The 17,949-nt window shown below is 40.1% G+C and overlaps 1 protein-coding gene across 1 annotated transcript in view; it reads left to right on the forward strand.

The window, feature by feature from the left end:
* Positions 1-17,949, forward strand: part of celsr3 (cadherin, EGF LAG seven-pass G-type receptor 3) — a 90,455-nt gene that overhangs the window by 65,960 nt on the left and 6,546 nt on the right. The window contains 15 exon segments of the mRNA XM_036579109.1: positions 1,472-1,655; positions 3,303-3,404; positions 5,689-5,783; positions 5,953-6,162; positions 7,035-7,218; positions 7,894-8,043; positions 9,337-9,511; positions 10,721-10,888; positions 11,131-11,257; positions 12,066-12,272; positions 13,897-14,071; positions 15,266-15,378; positions 16,861-16,940; positions 17,270-17,396; positions 17,694-17,813. Of these exon segments, the coding sequence (XP_036435002.1) occupies positions 1,472-1,655; positions 3,303-3,404; positions 5,689-5,783; positions 5,953-6,162; positions 7,035-7,218; positions 7,894-8,043; positions 9,337-9,511; positions 10,721-10,888; positions 11,131-11,257; positions 12,066-12,272; positions 13,897-14,071; positions 15,266-15,378; positions 16,861-16,940; positions 17,270-17,396; positions 17,694-17,813 (2,217 nt within the window).

Raw genomic sequence — 17,949 nt, forward strand, 5'->3', positions numbered from 1 at the left:
ACAACTCCAGGGCCAGTACTCACAAAGCAGGTCTAATCTTGGATCAGATTATTCTGTACTGAATATGTAATGACAGTCATTGTCATAAATACTGATTCTAGATCAGCACTCCTACTCCTGAGGTAGTTTGTGAATAGAGACCCTGTAGTCTAAAGAGGTTGCCTGCAGTTTTGTTCATTGTTATACTTCACAGTAAGTCAAACTGCATCCTAAACCACATCAACAGTTCTGTCAGACCTTAATAAAGTCCTGGATGCAGTTTGAGTGGGTTGAAAGAAGTTCTGATGAGATATTTCTACAGAAACAATTTAGGCATTTTGGGTGACTATTGAGATCTAGTGTTACCAATGTTAGCATCGGCACTCAGTTCTAAACTAAAGAAGCTAAACATGTCTTGGCTGATCTGGGGTAAGTGGAAAATTTGATTTTTGCAGAACCATTATTTTAAAATTAAAGGGGAAATAGAAAATTAAAATGAATTTAATAGACATTTAGATAATTCCAAGTTAAATGCAAGGTAGGGACACATATAGGAGGCTAATCAAATAAAATGTTACCTTACATACTGACAAATACAGCATAAAAATCCATTCTAACAGGACCCTGAGTAATTTACTGTGTGTAAGAAGGCTATGAAGTGAAATAGAGAAACACATGCACTCACATGCTGAGTAATTGGCAGCACGGTTAGCCTGTGAGGCATATGGTAATTGATTCACATGTGTGTAAACCTTAATTAAGCGGGATTAGTCATGCCACATGACGTTACACACCCTAAAGTAATGTTAGAGACACTTACATGCTTATCTGAGTCAGAGTACACTGTGATGAGTTATTCTGGTGCCATATAACCCATCGCTGTTGGAAATGGCCAAAGAAACGCTCCCAGGAATTAACATTTTAATCATTAACATTTAATGAATTACAAAAACAAAAATTCACTTATACATAAGGTTCTTCTGTTATTATTTCTTGCTAGCCTTCCTTATTAAAGGATTTTCAAGTGTTTATAATGTCAAGGTTATAATACAATAGCCTCTTTCATACTTTGTATGGCAGTGAGGCCCATTGTTTATGTTTGTCAGTTTGAATGTAGTTCTGTGGCAACTCACCGGCCTCCTTTGTCCCTCTGTTTTTGTTTATGTCTATGTGTTTGTTTTTGCCTTACACCTCCATGAATTTGGGTGACATGATGGGATTCTGTTTGTGTAAATCTGTCTTTGTGCCTTTTTGCGGTTTTGAATGATGTATTTGTTCATGTCTTTGTTTGTGTCTTCCTTTATGTTGGTGTTTTTAAATGTGTGAGTGCATCTCTTTGTCTTTCATCATGTAACTGTGACTTATTTATGTGTGTCTGTGTGGATTTGATTGGCTGTATGTTTTTTTCTTTGTCTGTTTCGATGTATTGATGTTTGTGTGTATTTGTGTGTCTGTATATATGTGTTCGTGTATGCGTATATGAATGTGTCAGGAGTTCCATTACCGTCGGCGGAGCAGTGACGTGTGCCTGCCGTGTGACTGCTACCCAGTGGGCTCCTTCTCGCGGTCGTGTGACCCAGAAAGCGGTCAGTGCCAGTGCAGGCCGGGCGTGATTGGCCGACAGTGCAACATGTGTGACAACCCATTCGCTGAGGTCACACAGACAGGCTGTGAAGGTGAGACCAAATCACACACCCAAATACATCCATCCGTCCATTCATTCGTCATTTCATCTATGCTCTATCTATCCATCTATCAGCCATCCCTCCATTCATCCATTCTTCAGTCCACTCGTGTTCCATCCATGATCTATCCATTATTCATCTATCCATCTATTATTTCATCCATCATCTATCCTTTTACCCTTCCATCCATTAGGCATTCATCATCCTTTCATCCATCTGTTCATCTATCCATCTATCTATCCACCGTCCAGTCATCCTTTCTTACATTTATTCATGCAATCCCTCCATCCATGATGCGTTCATGACTAATCTTTATTCTACTCACCCATTCATCCATCTGTCCATTCATCTATCAATTCATCCATTGCCCATTTATCCTTTCTTCCATTTATTTGTTCATCCATCCTTCCACGACCCATCCATTAACAATCTTTCATCTATTCCTCCAATCATCCATTCACCCATCCATCCATCTATCCATTCCATCTGTTACATCATCCATTTATCATCCATCCATCATTCATCTATACATCCTTCCATCCATCCTCCATTCATCATCCATCCATCATTCATCCATCAATCCATCTATTGTCCATTCATCTTTTCTTCCATTTATTTTTTCATCCATCCATTCACGATCCATTAACAATCTTTTATCTATTCATCTATCCATCCATTCACCCATCTCATCCATCCATCCATCCATCCATCCATCCATCCATCATATATCTACCCATCCATCCATTAGGATCCATTCATGATCCATCCATCCATCTATCCATCCATCTGTTAATCCATTCATCCATCCATCATCCATTTATTATCCATCCATCCTTCATCTGTACATCCTTTGATCCATCCTCCATTCAATCATTCATCCATCCGTCATCCATTAATTTGTTCATTCACTCATCCATCTATTCATCCATGCATTTAACCATCTGTTTATCCATTTCCCATTAAAGTCACAAGTGTTACATTGATGCCTGGAGAACATATACAGTATAAGCCCCCTCAAAGCAAACTAAATATTAATAAATATTCATGTCATTGCTCATATATACTGTACGTTGCTGAAGTTAATTCAACACTAATGATTTTATTGTGCACAGATGTATGTAAATAGCCATCCATCTACCACCTTTTTTCATTCTTCATTGTTCTCTGTATAGTTGTGGGTGCATCTCTCTATGAGCCTGTCATGATTCTGACCATCAAGTGTTCTGTTATGAAGATTTGACCTTTCAGTACCTAAAAAAATATTTAATATGTTTAGTTTAATATATCAGCATTTTGAATATGTATTTACAGTGGTAAAGAATGCTCACAGTGATTCATCAACAGTGATCCAAGGTTTTGATATTATACTGCATATTACTTTCTGTTCTGACATAATAATGTGCAGTTATGGGAGAAGATTAGCAGCAAGTCAATAATATATGACTTTTAAATTAATAAATAAAAGCTTGTAGTGCTCCTTCACTGACTCTGCTGTTTTAGTTTCACTTTCCCACTGTCTTTTTGCTCTGCTGGTGCTCTCTCTGCACTGCTTGCTGTTGTTGGATAGAGCTTTTCAATAAACATGAATAAGCAACTGTGTAAATGCTGCTCTATTTGCCCCCCCCCCTTCTTCCACAGTAATTTATGATGGCTGTCCCAAGACCATCACATTGGGGATCTGGTGGCCCAGGACCAAGTTCAACCTGCCTGCTGTTGTACCCTGTCCTAAAGGATCAGTAGGTGAGCATCAGTGTGCTTAAACATGTGCTTCAAACATACTGCACATACTGTGTCAGTTGTTTATTTAAGGTAGAAAGACGGGAGGATGCTCTGTACTCTTTTCATATTTGCTGTATAATATTCAACAATAAGATGTTCGGCATCTATGGCTTGGAAAAAAATCAACATCGAGTTTATTTCACCATCACAGTTGGCAGCATAAAATAGGACAAATGATCTTTTGATGGAACATTGCGCTGACTATTGCAATACACTGCTGTCACCACTGGCGCTGGCATAATTTCCTTCACTACTCTATTGAATGGAGTAGAATATCCAGTTTGCTGTTGATTGTATACCATCATAATGTAAACACAGGGTTTCCAATCCCAGTCCTTGTGACCCCACACTATGTACGTTTTCAAGCACACAAGATTCAACTTAACATGTGAACAAGTTAACAACATGTTAACAACTTAACAAGTTCCCCAATGACTGACATAGGCAGAGCATGGGGGATTGGGAACTACTTAGATTAGATTAGATTAGATTAGATTAGATTAGATTAGATTAGATTCAATTTTATTGTCATTGTGCAGAGCACAGGTACAGAGCCAATGAAATGCAGTTAGCACCTAACCAAAGGTGCAAAATACAGTATTATTTAGATATAAAGTGCACGAAAGTAACCATGGTAAACAATGCTGTGGTTACAATAGGTACAATTAAGGACAGTAGAGTAGAAAAAATGTATATAAATATTGCAAGTATAAATATAATATACATACATTAGTGGTGAGAATGCAAACGTACGTAGTGAGATGTACTGTGAGAGCAGCGTATGTAAAATTATGAGTATGCAGAGTAAAAACATGTACAGTAGCTGTCTGTGCAAATATGAATAGTCCAGTAATAGACTGTACAAATATGACTGTAGTAACAGTGCAGTGAGTGCAAAGATGCGGTTAAAGTGGTGGTGTGGAGTTCAGCAGCCTGAGCCTGCTGGTGCAGGAGTGGAGGCTCCTGTAAAGCTTTCAGATAGGAGGAGGGTAAAAAGTCCATGATTAGGATGAGAAACGTCTTTGACGTTCCTCGCCCTGCCCAGGCCATGCTTATGGTAAATGTTTTCAGTGATGGATAACTGGGTACCAGTTATGTGTTAGTCAGTTTTCACCAGCCGCTGAAGCGCTTTGCGGTCAGATGCAGAGCAGTGGCCATACCACACTGAGATGCAGTTTGAGAGTACGCTCTCAAGGGTACAGCGGTAAAAGTCCACCAGTATCCCGGGACACAGGTGAGCTTTCTTGAGGCTCCATAGGAAGTAAAGGCGCTGTTACGCCTTTTTGACCATGATGGAGGAGTTTAGGGACCAGGTGAGTAACTTGAAACCAGACACACTCTCTGCCTCAGCTCCGCTGATGTAGATGGGGGAGTGTGCCTGGCTCCTAACCGTCCTAAAGTCTACTATGATCTCCTTGGTTTTCTGGGTGTAGAGCGCCAGGTTGTTGTCATCACATACAGCCAGGTGCTGCACCCCATCCCTGTAGACAGTCATTGTCATTGTCATTGTCACCTCTGATCAGACCTATCACTGTGGTGTCACCCGCGAACGTAATTATGGAGTTAGAGCCATAAACAGGAACACAGTCATGGGTAAACAGGGAGCACAGAAGAGGGCTGAGCACACAATCTTGTGGCAAGCCGGTGTTCAGGGTGAAGGCAAGAAGTCAGGTTGTCCAGAATTCAATTGCAGAGACATGTGCTGAAACCAAGCTGGCTAAGCTTTAAGATTGGAGGGGATCACCGTGTTAAATGCTGAATTGAAGTTAATGAACAGCATTCTGACATATGAGTTTTGACAGTCCAGGTGGGTCAGTACAGTGTGTAGCGCTGTAGAAATGGCGTCCTCCGTCGACCTGTTGCAGCGGTAGGCAAATTGGTGTGGGTCCAGTGTGGTACTGATGCAAACACTGCATAAGCTCTTTTGAGGAATGGACAATCTGAGGAGTTGGGTGCACACTTACGAGTGATAAACAGCATCCATGTTATTCTCCCTTGTTGTTACTGAGCGCTCACACAGGAGTTAAAAGTGCATAGGGCATAAGCATATGTCATACATTGCCGAGCGCCCTAAAATAGATACCAGAACCAGTCGAGCACAAATTACAAATTAAGGCTTGAAACAGGCCTACATGTTCTTAAATCTATATGTTTGGCTCATCTGCTTTAAGAAGCAAAATGTGTGTGTGATGTTATAACTTGGTTTAATAAATGAATTACTCTAATTACTGTTTGTGTGTTGCAGGAGCTGCTATTCGTCACTGTGATGTAGACCGAGGCTGGCTGGAGCCTGATTTGTATAATTGCACCTCTCCAGCTTTCGTTGAGCTGAACACAGCGGTAAGACAGCAAACATCACTGCTCACATACAAACATGCACGTACTACCCTATTTCTGTCTCTCTCTCTCTCTCTTTCTTTCTCTCTCTCTCTCTCTCCCTCTCTCTCTCTCTCTGAATAATTATACAAACTCCTAATAACACATACTGTCTGTATATGTATGTGAGCAGCTGGAGGCTGTAGAAAGGAATGAGACAGAGCTCAACACAATCATTGAGAAGAAGCTGGCTCATCAGCTGCGTGACGTCACTGAGGCAACGCCCCGTCTCTATGGCAACGACCTCCAGATCGCTGAGAGACTGCTGTCCCGCCTCTTGACCTTTGAGAGCCTCCAGTCAGGTTTTGGATTGACGGCCACACAGGATGCACATTTCACAGAAGTGAGAATCCCCACTGGACACACACTGCAGCCTTCCGTGCTTTCCGCTTTGGGCTCCATCTGGCCTCACCATTATTCCGTCTCACTCTCTAGGGCTACGTTCATGTTGCAAAGTTGAAGTGCCAGATTTTTTGTCTTAATATTACATTGATCTGATTTTCTCAGAATGGTGTGAACAGAAACATCTCAGTCTCTTCAAATCAAATTTGAGCCACTTTCATATGGAGTCTTAGTTCATATAACTTTTCACTGCACATATTCACATCACTGCAATCTGTACAAGATCTGTAGAACTGTACAAATGGATGACACACAACATCAGGATTATATTGCTACATATTGCAATATTAAAATTAGTGTTGCACCAGTAACAATACTGTATCACTGTTGGCACCAATAATTACACAGTTGAAGATTAATCTTCAGTATTTTTTGACTAAAGTAAATTACTATGAATGAATTTTTTTTAAAAGCCCAAAACCTTCTCAAAACTACCATGAAACAATGTCTCAGTCATCAGGCAGCATGTTCATAACCATTACATGTAATAACCTTTTGTGAGGGAGCTTTTAGAGGCATTAAACTCTTCAGCAGTCTGGTTCCTATCACCACCACTGTGAACAATTCTGACTCAGTTTCTCTAGAATCCCTATGATCAAACCACCCTGAATGACTTTGTTTACATCTCAGTGATTGAATTTTTGAAAAATCAGTGGAATTCCCCTTTAACAAATGATACATAATGTGCAGCCTTGCTGTGAACTGATTGTGAACTAAGTTGAGCAATAAAGCAAGCAATGTGAATGACGCTTAGTCACAATATTTCTCTCTTTTTCTCTCCCTCTTTCTCTCTGTTTCTCCCTTTCCCTGCAGAACACGTTGCGGGCCTGCAGTGTGTTGTTGGGTCCGGCCAGTGCAGGGCTGTGGAGGGCTCAGAATGCAGGCCAGAGCGGAGCGGCAGGCCTGGCGGACCTTTTAGAGCAATATTCCCGCACCCTTGCTCAGAACATGAAACAAACCTACCTCAACCCTGTAGCGCTGGTGGCACCTAATATCGGTCAGTCTCACACACATGTCCACTCTAAAGCAGCTCAAGCTAATATTTATCACATCAGTAGGGTTTCCAGTAGGGCACTGAGCAGAACCACAAACACACAGCCTAAGGAATTAATTGCCACATTAATCTATAGAATGAGCTCAAAAATTACCATACACATGCTATACATTCGAAATATGATGCTGAACCAAAAACATTTGAAGGTTTAGAGGTAAGATATAAATAATATGCTAGTCTAAGGCCATGTAACAGAAAAATAAAGTTATTACACAGTAATAGAGATTTCAAATCAATGCTTCTGTTCCAGATCAGTTAATGGGTGATTGATTACATTTTTTATTACATTTTTGTTCCTAGCAAAATACTATTTGTTTCTGAATTTTGCTTTCCTCAAAATGGTTTGGAGACCTGATTTAAATCCAGTGGTAGTTCAGAAAACTAGTCACCGACTCATCTTCTGCAGAACTATATTTCTGCAAAGTTTGCTTCCATCACCTGCCCCATCACTGCTTTCTCAAAGCACCTTTACCAACTGGATGATATAGTTTTGAGGTTTTGGAGTTTTAAGCTGAGTTGGAGCCAGTAAATCTCCAGAAGGAGTGTTTGACCACTGGTATAGAACGTGATGTATTGACACTAAAGCTCACTGTGTTTGTGTGTTCGCACAACCTGCAGTGATGACTGTGGACCGTGTGGAGAACCACACTCATGTGCGGAGAAGGTTTCCTCGCTATCACAGCACGCTGTTCCGAGGGCAGTTGCTTTGGGACAGTCACACACACGTGGTGCTGCCACCTAGTGTCCTAGTTCCACAGCGCAACAACCGTAAGTACACACCCACTAACATACATACTTACACTCTCTCACAAATATACTGACCTCTGGTGCTGTAGCGTAACTGTAGTTAGATATAAGGTCATAAATATGGCCTCATTTATCACTGCGCCCTCATTAATACACATACTTTCAATCCCTGTACCTTAAGTGGAACAAGAAGTAGGGCTTCAGAAATTATTTCTGCCCACTCCAGCCCACATTAAATGCACTTTAGCAATTTTTTTTTTTTTTATGTGCATTACAGAGAGATGAAAAGAAATTGTAGAGGAAAGAAAAAAGCCAGAAAACAATAAAATATAGTAAAATATTAAAATACAAAACACAGAAGGAAAAGGGAGAGACAAATAGTAAAAAATCTTTTGTGTCAAAAATAAAAGAAAATGAAATATAATTCCGGGCAGCGGTAGATGTAAAAACTTGTGCTGCCTGCTCCAGCCAGTGAATCTTGTCGCCAAAATGAAGAACTCATAGCCACAATAATATAAACATGTTTATTTTATATACATTGTATTTGTAATAATAAGCATACTTCAATACCAATAACTGGTCAAGTGTTGCTTTGAAAAAGGAAATATTTATTAAAAACCTCACATTAATAAGAACATTGTGGTGACCACCTGTCAAGCTGGTCAGTCCTGACATCATCTGATCTAAGTTATGTTGCTAGGAACTGGTCAGCTACTACAGTGATAGTCAGCTTATTTGACACCTTATTTTATTTAAGACTTTATTTCAATTAGTGATCTTAGCAAACTTTAGTCAGTAGAACAGCATATATAGTACTAGTGGACCAGCTCAGCACAGTCACCACACAGCCATGTTAGCTATCGCACCAGTTACAATTGAGGAAATATGACAAAATTTGATTTGTCTGATGTTTGATACAAAAGTAAAAGTACACAAAAATCACTCGGACTACAGGCTCAGCATTTTTAGTGGCCGAAACGTGAAATGTAGCGACCATTGGCTCCAGGCAATAAGCAATGTCTATCTATGATTCCAGGAAGGCCAGTAATTCTTTTTAAATGCAATATTACATTACATGACGGACACAGTACTGCATCACTCTGCGGCATTAACACTCCTCAACTCAGCATTAGTTTGCAGCCAATTCTGTCACACTTCTAAGTCATTCTTATCTGCTCTTTCTTATGTCTTTCTGATTTGCTCCAACTTTCATTTTTAGCTAACTGTTTGTTGTTGCTTTGTGTTTTTGTGTGGCAATAAAGAATCTTGACATGGTCTGGATATAACTTACCCACACTGTCTGAAATCTTTCAGCTCCGCCTCCTCCTGCCCCGGTGAGTCTCCTGGCCAATCAGACTCCAGAGGTGCCGGCAGCACGGCGGGCTGTGTGGCTGCCTGATCCGCCCATCACCATTGTCATCCTGCTCATTTACCGCAGCCTGGGAGCCGCTCTACCTCCAAAATACCACACCGATCGCCGTGGGGTCAGGTATGTGTTTTTGTTTATTTCACTCTAAATACCTAAATCATTCCTGACAGAGAGCTTGTGTGTCTGTCTGCCTTTGCATAAATGTGTGAGTGTGTGCATAGATGTTTATTCATGTACTGTTGGTGGATTGTGACTCTTGAGCAGGCACGGAGTTGGCCTCAAGTCAAACTTCTAAAGAGGCCTGAGGCCAAGTCACAATCGAATCAAATGAACATAACAGAGCCCTCTACAAGACCAAGCCTTAACTAGTCTTAACGTCCAAATTTCTTGATCATTTTAAATACAATACACCTGCAGATTCACACCAGAATTAAGACTAGAATTCTAGAATTGTTACTTTCATTTTGCTTTACTGTTTAAGTGAAATTATGTAATTACATAATTAATTGCATAGGTAATGAATTATATTTGTATTCAATTAACATTCATTTTGACAGGTTCAAGTCTGCAATTCTGACGATTTTCTGTTTTGATATCAGAAATTGACACAAATGTACTTTTATTTCTGCAAAAACAAATCAAATCATCATAATAAATCTCTTCTACTTAAAATGAAATGTAGTATGGCTTAAACATTTAGAATACAGCTCCAACAGTGCATTTCTAAATTTGGTTAGATGTGGGGAAGTTTTCTCAGTTTTTCAAAAGACAATTGTACATCAAGACCCAGAGTTTCTTGGCGTTTAGTGCCCGCTGTGAGAGAATCCAACCAATGCTAATGCCAATTGGCTGAATCTGATGCAAACAGACATAGTGATTTGGCTTTGAGTTGCTTGAGTGCAAGTCATTGTTCACTGGTGACAGTTAAAAGAAAGAAAACACAAATAAATACCACTTTTTTAAGATTTTAGCAAGACTGATAGCCAAGAAAAGTCAAAATACAAATACAGTGAAGTCCAAAACAAGTCAGAATACAAATACTGTAGGGTCCAAAACAAGTCCAAGTACAAATAGGCCTTTCTTAGAGCTTAACACTCACAATTTAGTTTTAATTAATAAAGTCACACAGTCAGTATCATGCACACAGCAGTCGGTAACGTTTCTTGTCAAGGCTTCAAAATAAAAATATGACACAGATGAGGTATTAGCACATGAGTTTAGATTAAATAACTGCTGCTTTGTAAAGGATAAATGCGCATCCTGAGGCAAGACCAGTTGAGAATTGCAGTTCTATGGTTAGAATGCCTCATTGTGTGTGTTTACCTGCAGGCTGCCGCGTCACCCCGTGCTGAACTCTCCTGTGGTGAGTGTGTCTGTATATAATAATCAGTCGTTTGTGGAGGGCTTCCTGGACTCACCCATCCTGCTGGAGTTCCGCCTGCTGGAGACCAGCAACCGCAGCAAGCCTCTGTGCGTGCAGTGGAACCACACCAGCACGTGAGTCTCACACAGTTTGTTTATGTGTGTGGGTGTGATGCATATACTCATATGTATGTGTTAGTGTGAGATGGGAGAAGTGGGCGGATTGGTGCAATATTTGTAGCTTTTTGTTTTTGTTTTTGCTTTTTTTAACATAAAACTTGAAAAGATCATTTTGAATGGTTTTAAAGATTTATAATTATGTGTTATTTACTATACTGTATGTTTGTGTGTGTGTGTGTGTGTGTGTGTGTGTGTAGTGTGTCTGTAGGAGGGTGCTGGACAGTGAGAGACTGCAGTGTCGTTTACAGGAACACGTCACATGTGCGCTGTCAATGCCATAAACTTGGCACTTTTGGGGTTCTGATGGACAGCTCACAAAGAGAGGTAACAAATAATGCAAATAATAAAGGGAAAAACAAATTGAAAAATAACTAATGAATTCACAAAAAGTCTGACTTCTCAATTAAATTTGATTGCAGTTCTTAAAGGTCCCACATCCTACAATTTTCTTGTGGGCTGTTTTTGTCACTGTGTCTTTAAGACTGAGATTTGTAAACAATCTCCATTCTTATTGGCTGCCCTGTATTGTGTCTCATTCTAAAAGCAGTTCACTTCTAATAACTTCACTATGAATGGGTGGGTTTAAACTGCTGTAGGCTGAATCGGCAGAATGTAAAACACTGAATTCAAAATGGGCTGTTTTGCTGTTTGTTTTCAATATGTATGAACTGTATGAACTGGAAAGTGAATGGTACATTTTGAAACATTCAGTGTGGACATACTCCATCAAATGCTTTTATTTTAAAAAATTAGAAAACTATCAGTTTTATGTGATTTAGACTCAGTTGGAATTAATTCAGTACATTATGAAGTCTCTTATTTCACCAGGTTTTATTCGATTTGACTGAATTTGATTATTTCTGTGTCCAAATGTCGAAAGTGTGTGCTGAATATTTTTATAATCCACTATAATGTTCCAACTTTAGATCAACACATCAGCATTTTTACACCCTCATGAAAAATATGGTGTTATAATGTTTCAATCCCAAATGGAAGATACTATAATGAAGCTCAAATAAAGCTTTAATCATTGTTAAAATATACTCTCTCTCTCTCTGTCTCTGTCTGTCTCTCTCTCTCTCTCTCTCTCTCTCTCTTTCTCTTGCTTTCTATTGCTGTCTTTGTTGAGTAGCAATTAGAGGGTGACCTGGAGACCCTCGCCATAGTAACCTACACTTCACTGTCGGTTTCCATGGTGGCATTGTTGCTAACGGTTACGGTGCTCTCCTGTCTGAGAGGACTGAAGTCAAACACGCGCAGCATTCATTCCAACATGGCTGCTGCCACACTCCTCTCTCAGTTCACCTACCTGCTGGGCATCAACCAGACTGAACAACAGGTGAGTGAGTAAAGGAGCAAGTGAGTAAATGAAAGAGGGAATGAGTGAGTAAGTGAATTAATAAGTGACCCAAGTGGCTCAAAGAATGACTGAGTGAATAACAGACTAAGTGACTGACTGAGCGACTGAGTGAATGAGTGAGTGAGTGAGAAAGTGAGTTAGTCAGGCAGTTACTAAGTTACTGGAATACCTGTCTGTATCTCTGCTATGTCACCGACAAAACAAACACCACAAACGACCAGGGCTGTACGAGGCGGCTTTTAAATGTCAGTCTGATAATAGGCTGCTGACATTACAAGCAGGCCGATTTAATGTGATGCTCTTGAACATAAATGCTAGGAGACAGCACTAGACAGAGCAATATTGATATTCATTCAGAAACAAGTATCACAGCCATTTACACAGACAGCGCAATCAGTCACATTGCATATTATGCGGTGACTCAGAATCAAGTTAAATGCTTTTCACTGGAGCACACCTACACACATGCGTGTAAAACGGTCTAACGCCGCTTTATGTGCACACATTATTCCCTCGAGTGATGCCCACTCACAACAAATGCTTGAAACTAAGCAGTTAATAAATTCAGAGTGTGCATGTGTGTGGTTCTGTGCGTGAGAGCCTGTCTCTCCATTCAGGAGTAATACTTGTGTGTGTGAGAGCCTGTCTCTTCATTCAGGAGTAATACTCAGAGCTTTCAGTTAGATTTTAACTACACTAAATGAGTGCACTAGTTTTGGGCCCAGTTCAGGTGATGAGTGCTTTAGATGAAGTACACAGGCAGCAGTCAGTGGAATTGAAATCATTGAGATTGGATCTGTAGCATATCTGGGCAATTATCTGAATATCTGGGGCTCTAAGCAGCATTTGACTTGGGGGTCTGTCACCCATTCCAATCATATTGATTTTGATGCAAGAATAGAAAAGGAATTATTACTAGGGATGCACAGATGCAGGAATCACAGGCCTATGAAAATATTAGTTATTTTTCATGTAAATATCTGCCAATGCTAATACTGATATTGATGTTTTGGTTTTGTAACCAAGAAATTTCATCTATGAGATACGTATTCAGAAATTTCACTAATGATATATGGAGTTAATATAGCCAGTCATTCTACTTACATCTTTATGGTATATGTCATATCTCATGTTTTTCTTTCCTGAGGCTTAGCTAGCTGACAGGAATTACAGTGAATCATTGTTCAGTGGCCTTGAGGTTGCAGGCTAGATTTTTCTAGAAGACACCAGGTGTAAGAAGACTTTTTGACCATATAAGAGCTTCTTTCCTTAGGTAAAAGTAATTTTGGACCATTTCTATAGATAGATTCATCATGAAATGTTCACACAGTGTAAAGTGTGGCTGGGATTCTCAGTTGAGTTATGAGCAATGATATGGTACTGTTGTAGATTCCCTCATTTGAATTGAATAGAAGCTTTGAGAGGCTACTAGTGGAAACTTACCTTGATCGTTTTGAGAATTGGAATTCCCTTCTGGGTAGCAACATGGATTCCAAGTTCAGAGGCGAAGCCTAGGAGTGCCTTTGTTCACAGGGCATTGGTTTGTGCAGTTTAAAATTACATTTATATTTAGATTACTACTCTCTCTCTCTCTGTCTCTCAGTTTCTGTGCACAGTGGTGGCAATCCTGCTGCATTATTTCTTCATGTCAGCGTTTGCCTGGCTGTTCGTGGAGGCGCTGCACATCTACCGCATGCAGACTGAAGCACGAAACATCAACTATGGAGCCATGAGGTTCTACTATGCCATCGGATGGGGAGTGCCCGCCATTATTACAGGTAGATACACGCACATGCAATAACAGCATTCATGAACATTTTTCTTGGTGCCTGTGAACACTGAGGTAGACACAGTCTGGTGGCAAGAAATACATTTTTTACTGACTGATAAATTGAAGTGAATCGATAAATGACGATAAAATGAAGAGGAACAATTTGAATAAGAAGCTGTGAGGATTAAAGCCCTTTGAGGTGTCAGTGTCATTTGTTAGAGATGTTTTGTGTGGATTGCTTCACACTAGCCTTTTTCATTTGATGTAAGTGGTGGTGAGTGAGCAGGCAGAGAATTATTGGGTTCAAGCCGCTGCCAGCGAGCCCAAGTTAAACCTTCAACCCCCATTTCCTCTGGGGATACTGGCTGACCAGTGGCTGACCCCTTGACCCCAACCTCACACAGTGAAGCTAGAAGTGCTGATTTAGCAGTCGCACAAAATAAACCCTATAATGAACATTGGTAAACCCCCATTCTATTCTAGAACAGCGTGAATGGCGGAGGACATTCTATAATAGCAGAAATGAGGGAGAACATTCTATAAGAGTGTGAATGGGGAAGGATGTTCTAGAATGAATGGTGGAGTACATCCCGAAAGTGTGAATGGGGGAACATTCTAGAAGAGTGTAAATGGGGGAGAATGTTTTAGAATGGTGTAAATGGAGAAGAACATTCTAGAACTGCATGAGTGAATGGGGGGGGGGTGTTCTAGAACAGAGTGAATGGGTGAGAACATTCCAAAACAGTGTGGATGGGAGGACATTTTATAACAGAGTGAATGGGGGAACATTTTAGAACAGTGTGATAGAGGAGAACATTTTAGGATAATGTAAATGGGGAGAACACTCCAGGACAGTGTGAATGGGAAGAACATTCTAGAAGAGCGTTAAGGGGATATTTTAAAACAGTATGGGTGAGGGAGGACAATCTAGAAGAGCATAATGTGAATTCTAGAGATTCCCACACAGAAACATAACACCCACCAAAAGTTTATGTTTAATGAGTCAGTGTGTTCTGACCTTTAAGGGAAATATGATTCAGATGGATACATAGGGCTGCTTTCACAGACCCAGACTGAACCTAAGCTTAGACCCAATAGGATTTTATGGTGAAACAGACTTAGTCCAAGAATAGACTTATTCTATTCTATTCAAGTATTCTTGTATTCTACATATTACTGACTGTATATCTGGGTGTTGCAGGGCTGGCTGTGGGTCTGGACCCAGAGGGTTATGGAAACCCTGATTTCTGCTGGATCTCTCTTTATGATAAACTCATCTGGAGCTTCGCTGGACCTATTGTCATCGTCATACTGGTACCAGAAACATCACTCATTCATTAATTTGATGTAGTGTTAATGTTGTTACTGTCAGACAGGGCAGGCAATATTGAATAAATGGAGTTACAGGCTACACTGAAAAATAAATAAATATATATATTCAGTAGATTAAAGAATTATCTTATGTAAAATGTGAGCATGCTGTTTCGTACTGTAGTGTGTTTGCATGGGGAAAGTCACTCAGTTTTAGTCTACGGCTAGCCTAGTTTTGCAAGTTACTATGTCACCTGGGCACATATTCACAAAGCTTTCTCAGAGAGTGCTGATGTAGGATCAGATTCCTCTCCTATTTACTATGAATTTACTGAGAGGAACTGATCCTAGATCAGCAGCATGCCTACTCTGAGCTTTGTCCCTAGCCCTGGACAGATAGTGAGACAGGAATGGAATGGGGAATGTGTTTTAAATGCTGATTTTCTTTTAGCAAGTAAAGATATGATTAGGTTAGATTTCCTGACACTCACTTTTTGGTATAATTGTACCAAATTAGCACTCAGAACTTTTATACACTGAGATTAGTCTATGGACAGAGGTGGTAAGTCACATAAAACAACAAGACAACATAAAAATGCTGTACTTAAGTATTGTTTACCCCAAGACTTGGGACACTTTAGTGACAGAGTTCAGTAGCTAGAGAACTTACCTGCACAGTGGCATTATGGCATTGAAATGTGGCGATATGAATGATTTTTCACCCAAAGCCAGCAGATGTTGTAGAAGGAGTGATACATTTACATTTATGCATGTGGCATATCCAGAGCAACTAACAGTGTTACTGATGTTGATCGATTGTAGCATTTGGAGTTTGGATTTTTTATCATTTGTGATTCTCTCTGATCTGATTAATGTGCAACAGAAAATAACCCAATATAGAAATGCCCTTTTATGGGGTCACTCATATTACATTTAAGAGTTTGCTCTTTTGTACTTTAACTTGAGCAAATAAATTAAAACTGTACTTTTAACAGAGTATTCACAGTTTTACTTGAAGAAGGAATTTGTGTACTTCTCCTACCTCCAAGGGTGGGTATTAACATGCTGCTTGGTGACAGTTATTTTCAGAAGTGTGAGCAGAGTTGTGGGCTGTATTTATTTGGCAGTCTTCATCATTATGGAGGCGGAATTAACAAGATCAAAATCAATCGAAACCAAATGAACAGTTTCATATTTGCATATTGCGACTGCAGAATATGAAATATGGCCACAAATTAAATATATGTGTGAGTCATTATAATACAGAACTTTACAGAAGAAACATTTGGCATATATGTCATTCACTTCAGCTTTCCTCTGTATGGCTGCTGTCCCATTAGTACTGGCATGCGTTGAGACTGTCAGTGCAAACTTGGTAAACTATCCTTCAGGGTATGACATGTTGCTGCCAAATGAATAATATGTCCTTGTCCTAAAATGTCATCTGTCTGTCTTTCTGTCTCCCTCTCTCTCTCTCTGCTGCAGATGAATGGGGGGATGTTCATGATGGTACTGCGTATGACCTGTAATCTGTCTCAAAAGGAGACAAAGAAGCTGCCTGTAATGTGAGTCTTAACAAATATATAACATGCTGCTGGGAGGTGTTTTATTCTACAGCATGAGTGCTGTTTTTTTGCTATCTGAACTGCTCCAGTTTTCTGCTTACATAAGAGCCGGAGCTAACATGATTCACCCAGACTGCTGGCTCCCTTTGCCTTTAGCTAACCTTCTCTACTGCTGCCAAATGAGCTGTCAGAGCTCCATTATAGACCATCAAACTTCATCAGAAACCCAAATTACAAATTAATGTGGAAAAACTTCCGTTTTTCTTCCATGTCTTTCCCCTTTTCATTTCCTCTCTCTCTGTCTGTCTCTCTCATTCTCTCTCTCCCAGTGCTACTATCCGCAGTGCCTTTCTTCTGCTGCTCTTGAGTGCATGTGTCTGGTTCTTTGGGCTAATGGCCGTCAATAACAGCATCTTGGCCTTCCACTACCTCTTTATCGTCCTCTGCTGTATACAGGTGTGTGTGACTTATATTAACGTTCACTAGACTGGAGTATTAAACAGTGTGTGAATGTGTATTAATGATTTGTGTGCATATGTTGAGGTAATTATTAATCAGACCTGCAAGTGTTTGTATGTGGATATAGACTAGTCACTAGCTGTACTGATATACAATAGCATAAGTGTAGTGATATACATTGAGTTACAAGTGCATCAGTTACCCCTACCTTGTACCGACACATTGTCAGGATATGTTCAGGGTTTTTGGTGTTTGTGTGTAATGTATTAATCAGGTTGTGATGTTGTTGCCCAGGGTTTGGCAGTGTTCTTGGTGTTCACTCTGTTGAACTCAGAAGTGCAGGAAGCCTGGAAAGCAGCCTGCACTGGGAAGAAGAGTCCCAGTGAAGAACCTGCCAGACCACCCCAGATTACTGTAAGCACACAAGTGCCCACGTTGTTCCTTAAAGCAAACACTAAATGAACATATTTTTCCCCTTACCCCCAAATGCAGTCTGTGAGCAAAGAAAATGTTTGGTGTCCAAAGTCTGTGTCTCTCATTTTGTACCTCA

This window comes from Colossoma macropomum, unplaced genomic scaffold (genome assembly GCF_904425465.1).
Source record: "Colossoma macropomum unplaced genomic scaffold, Colossoma_macropomum, whole genome shotgun sequence".
Classification (NCBI taxonomy): domain Eukaryota; kingdom Metazoa; phylum Chordata; class Actinopteri; order Characiformes; family Serrasalmidae; genus Colossoma; species Colossoma macropomum.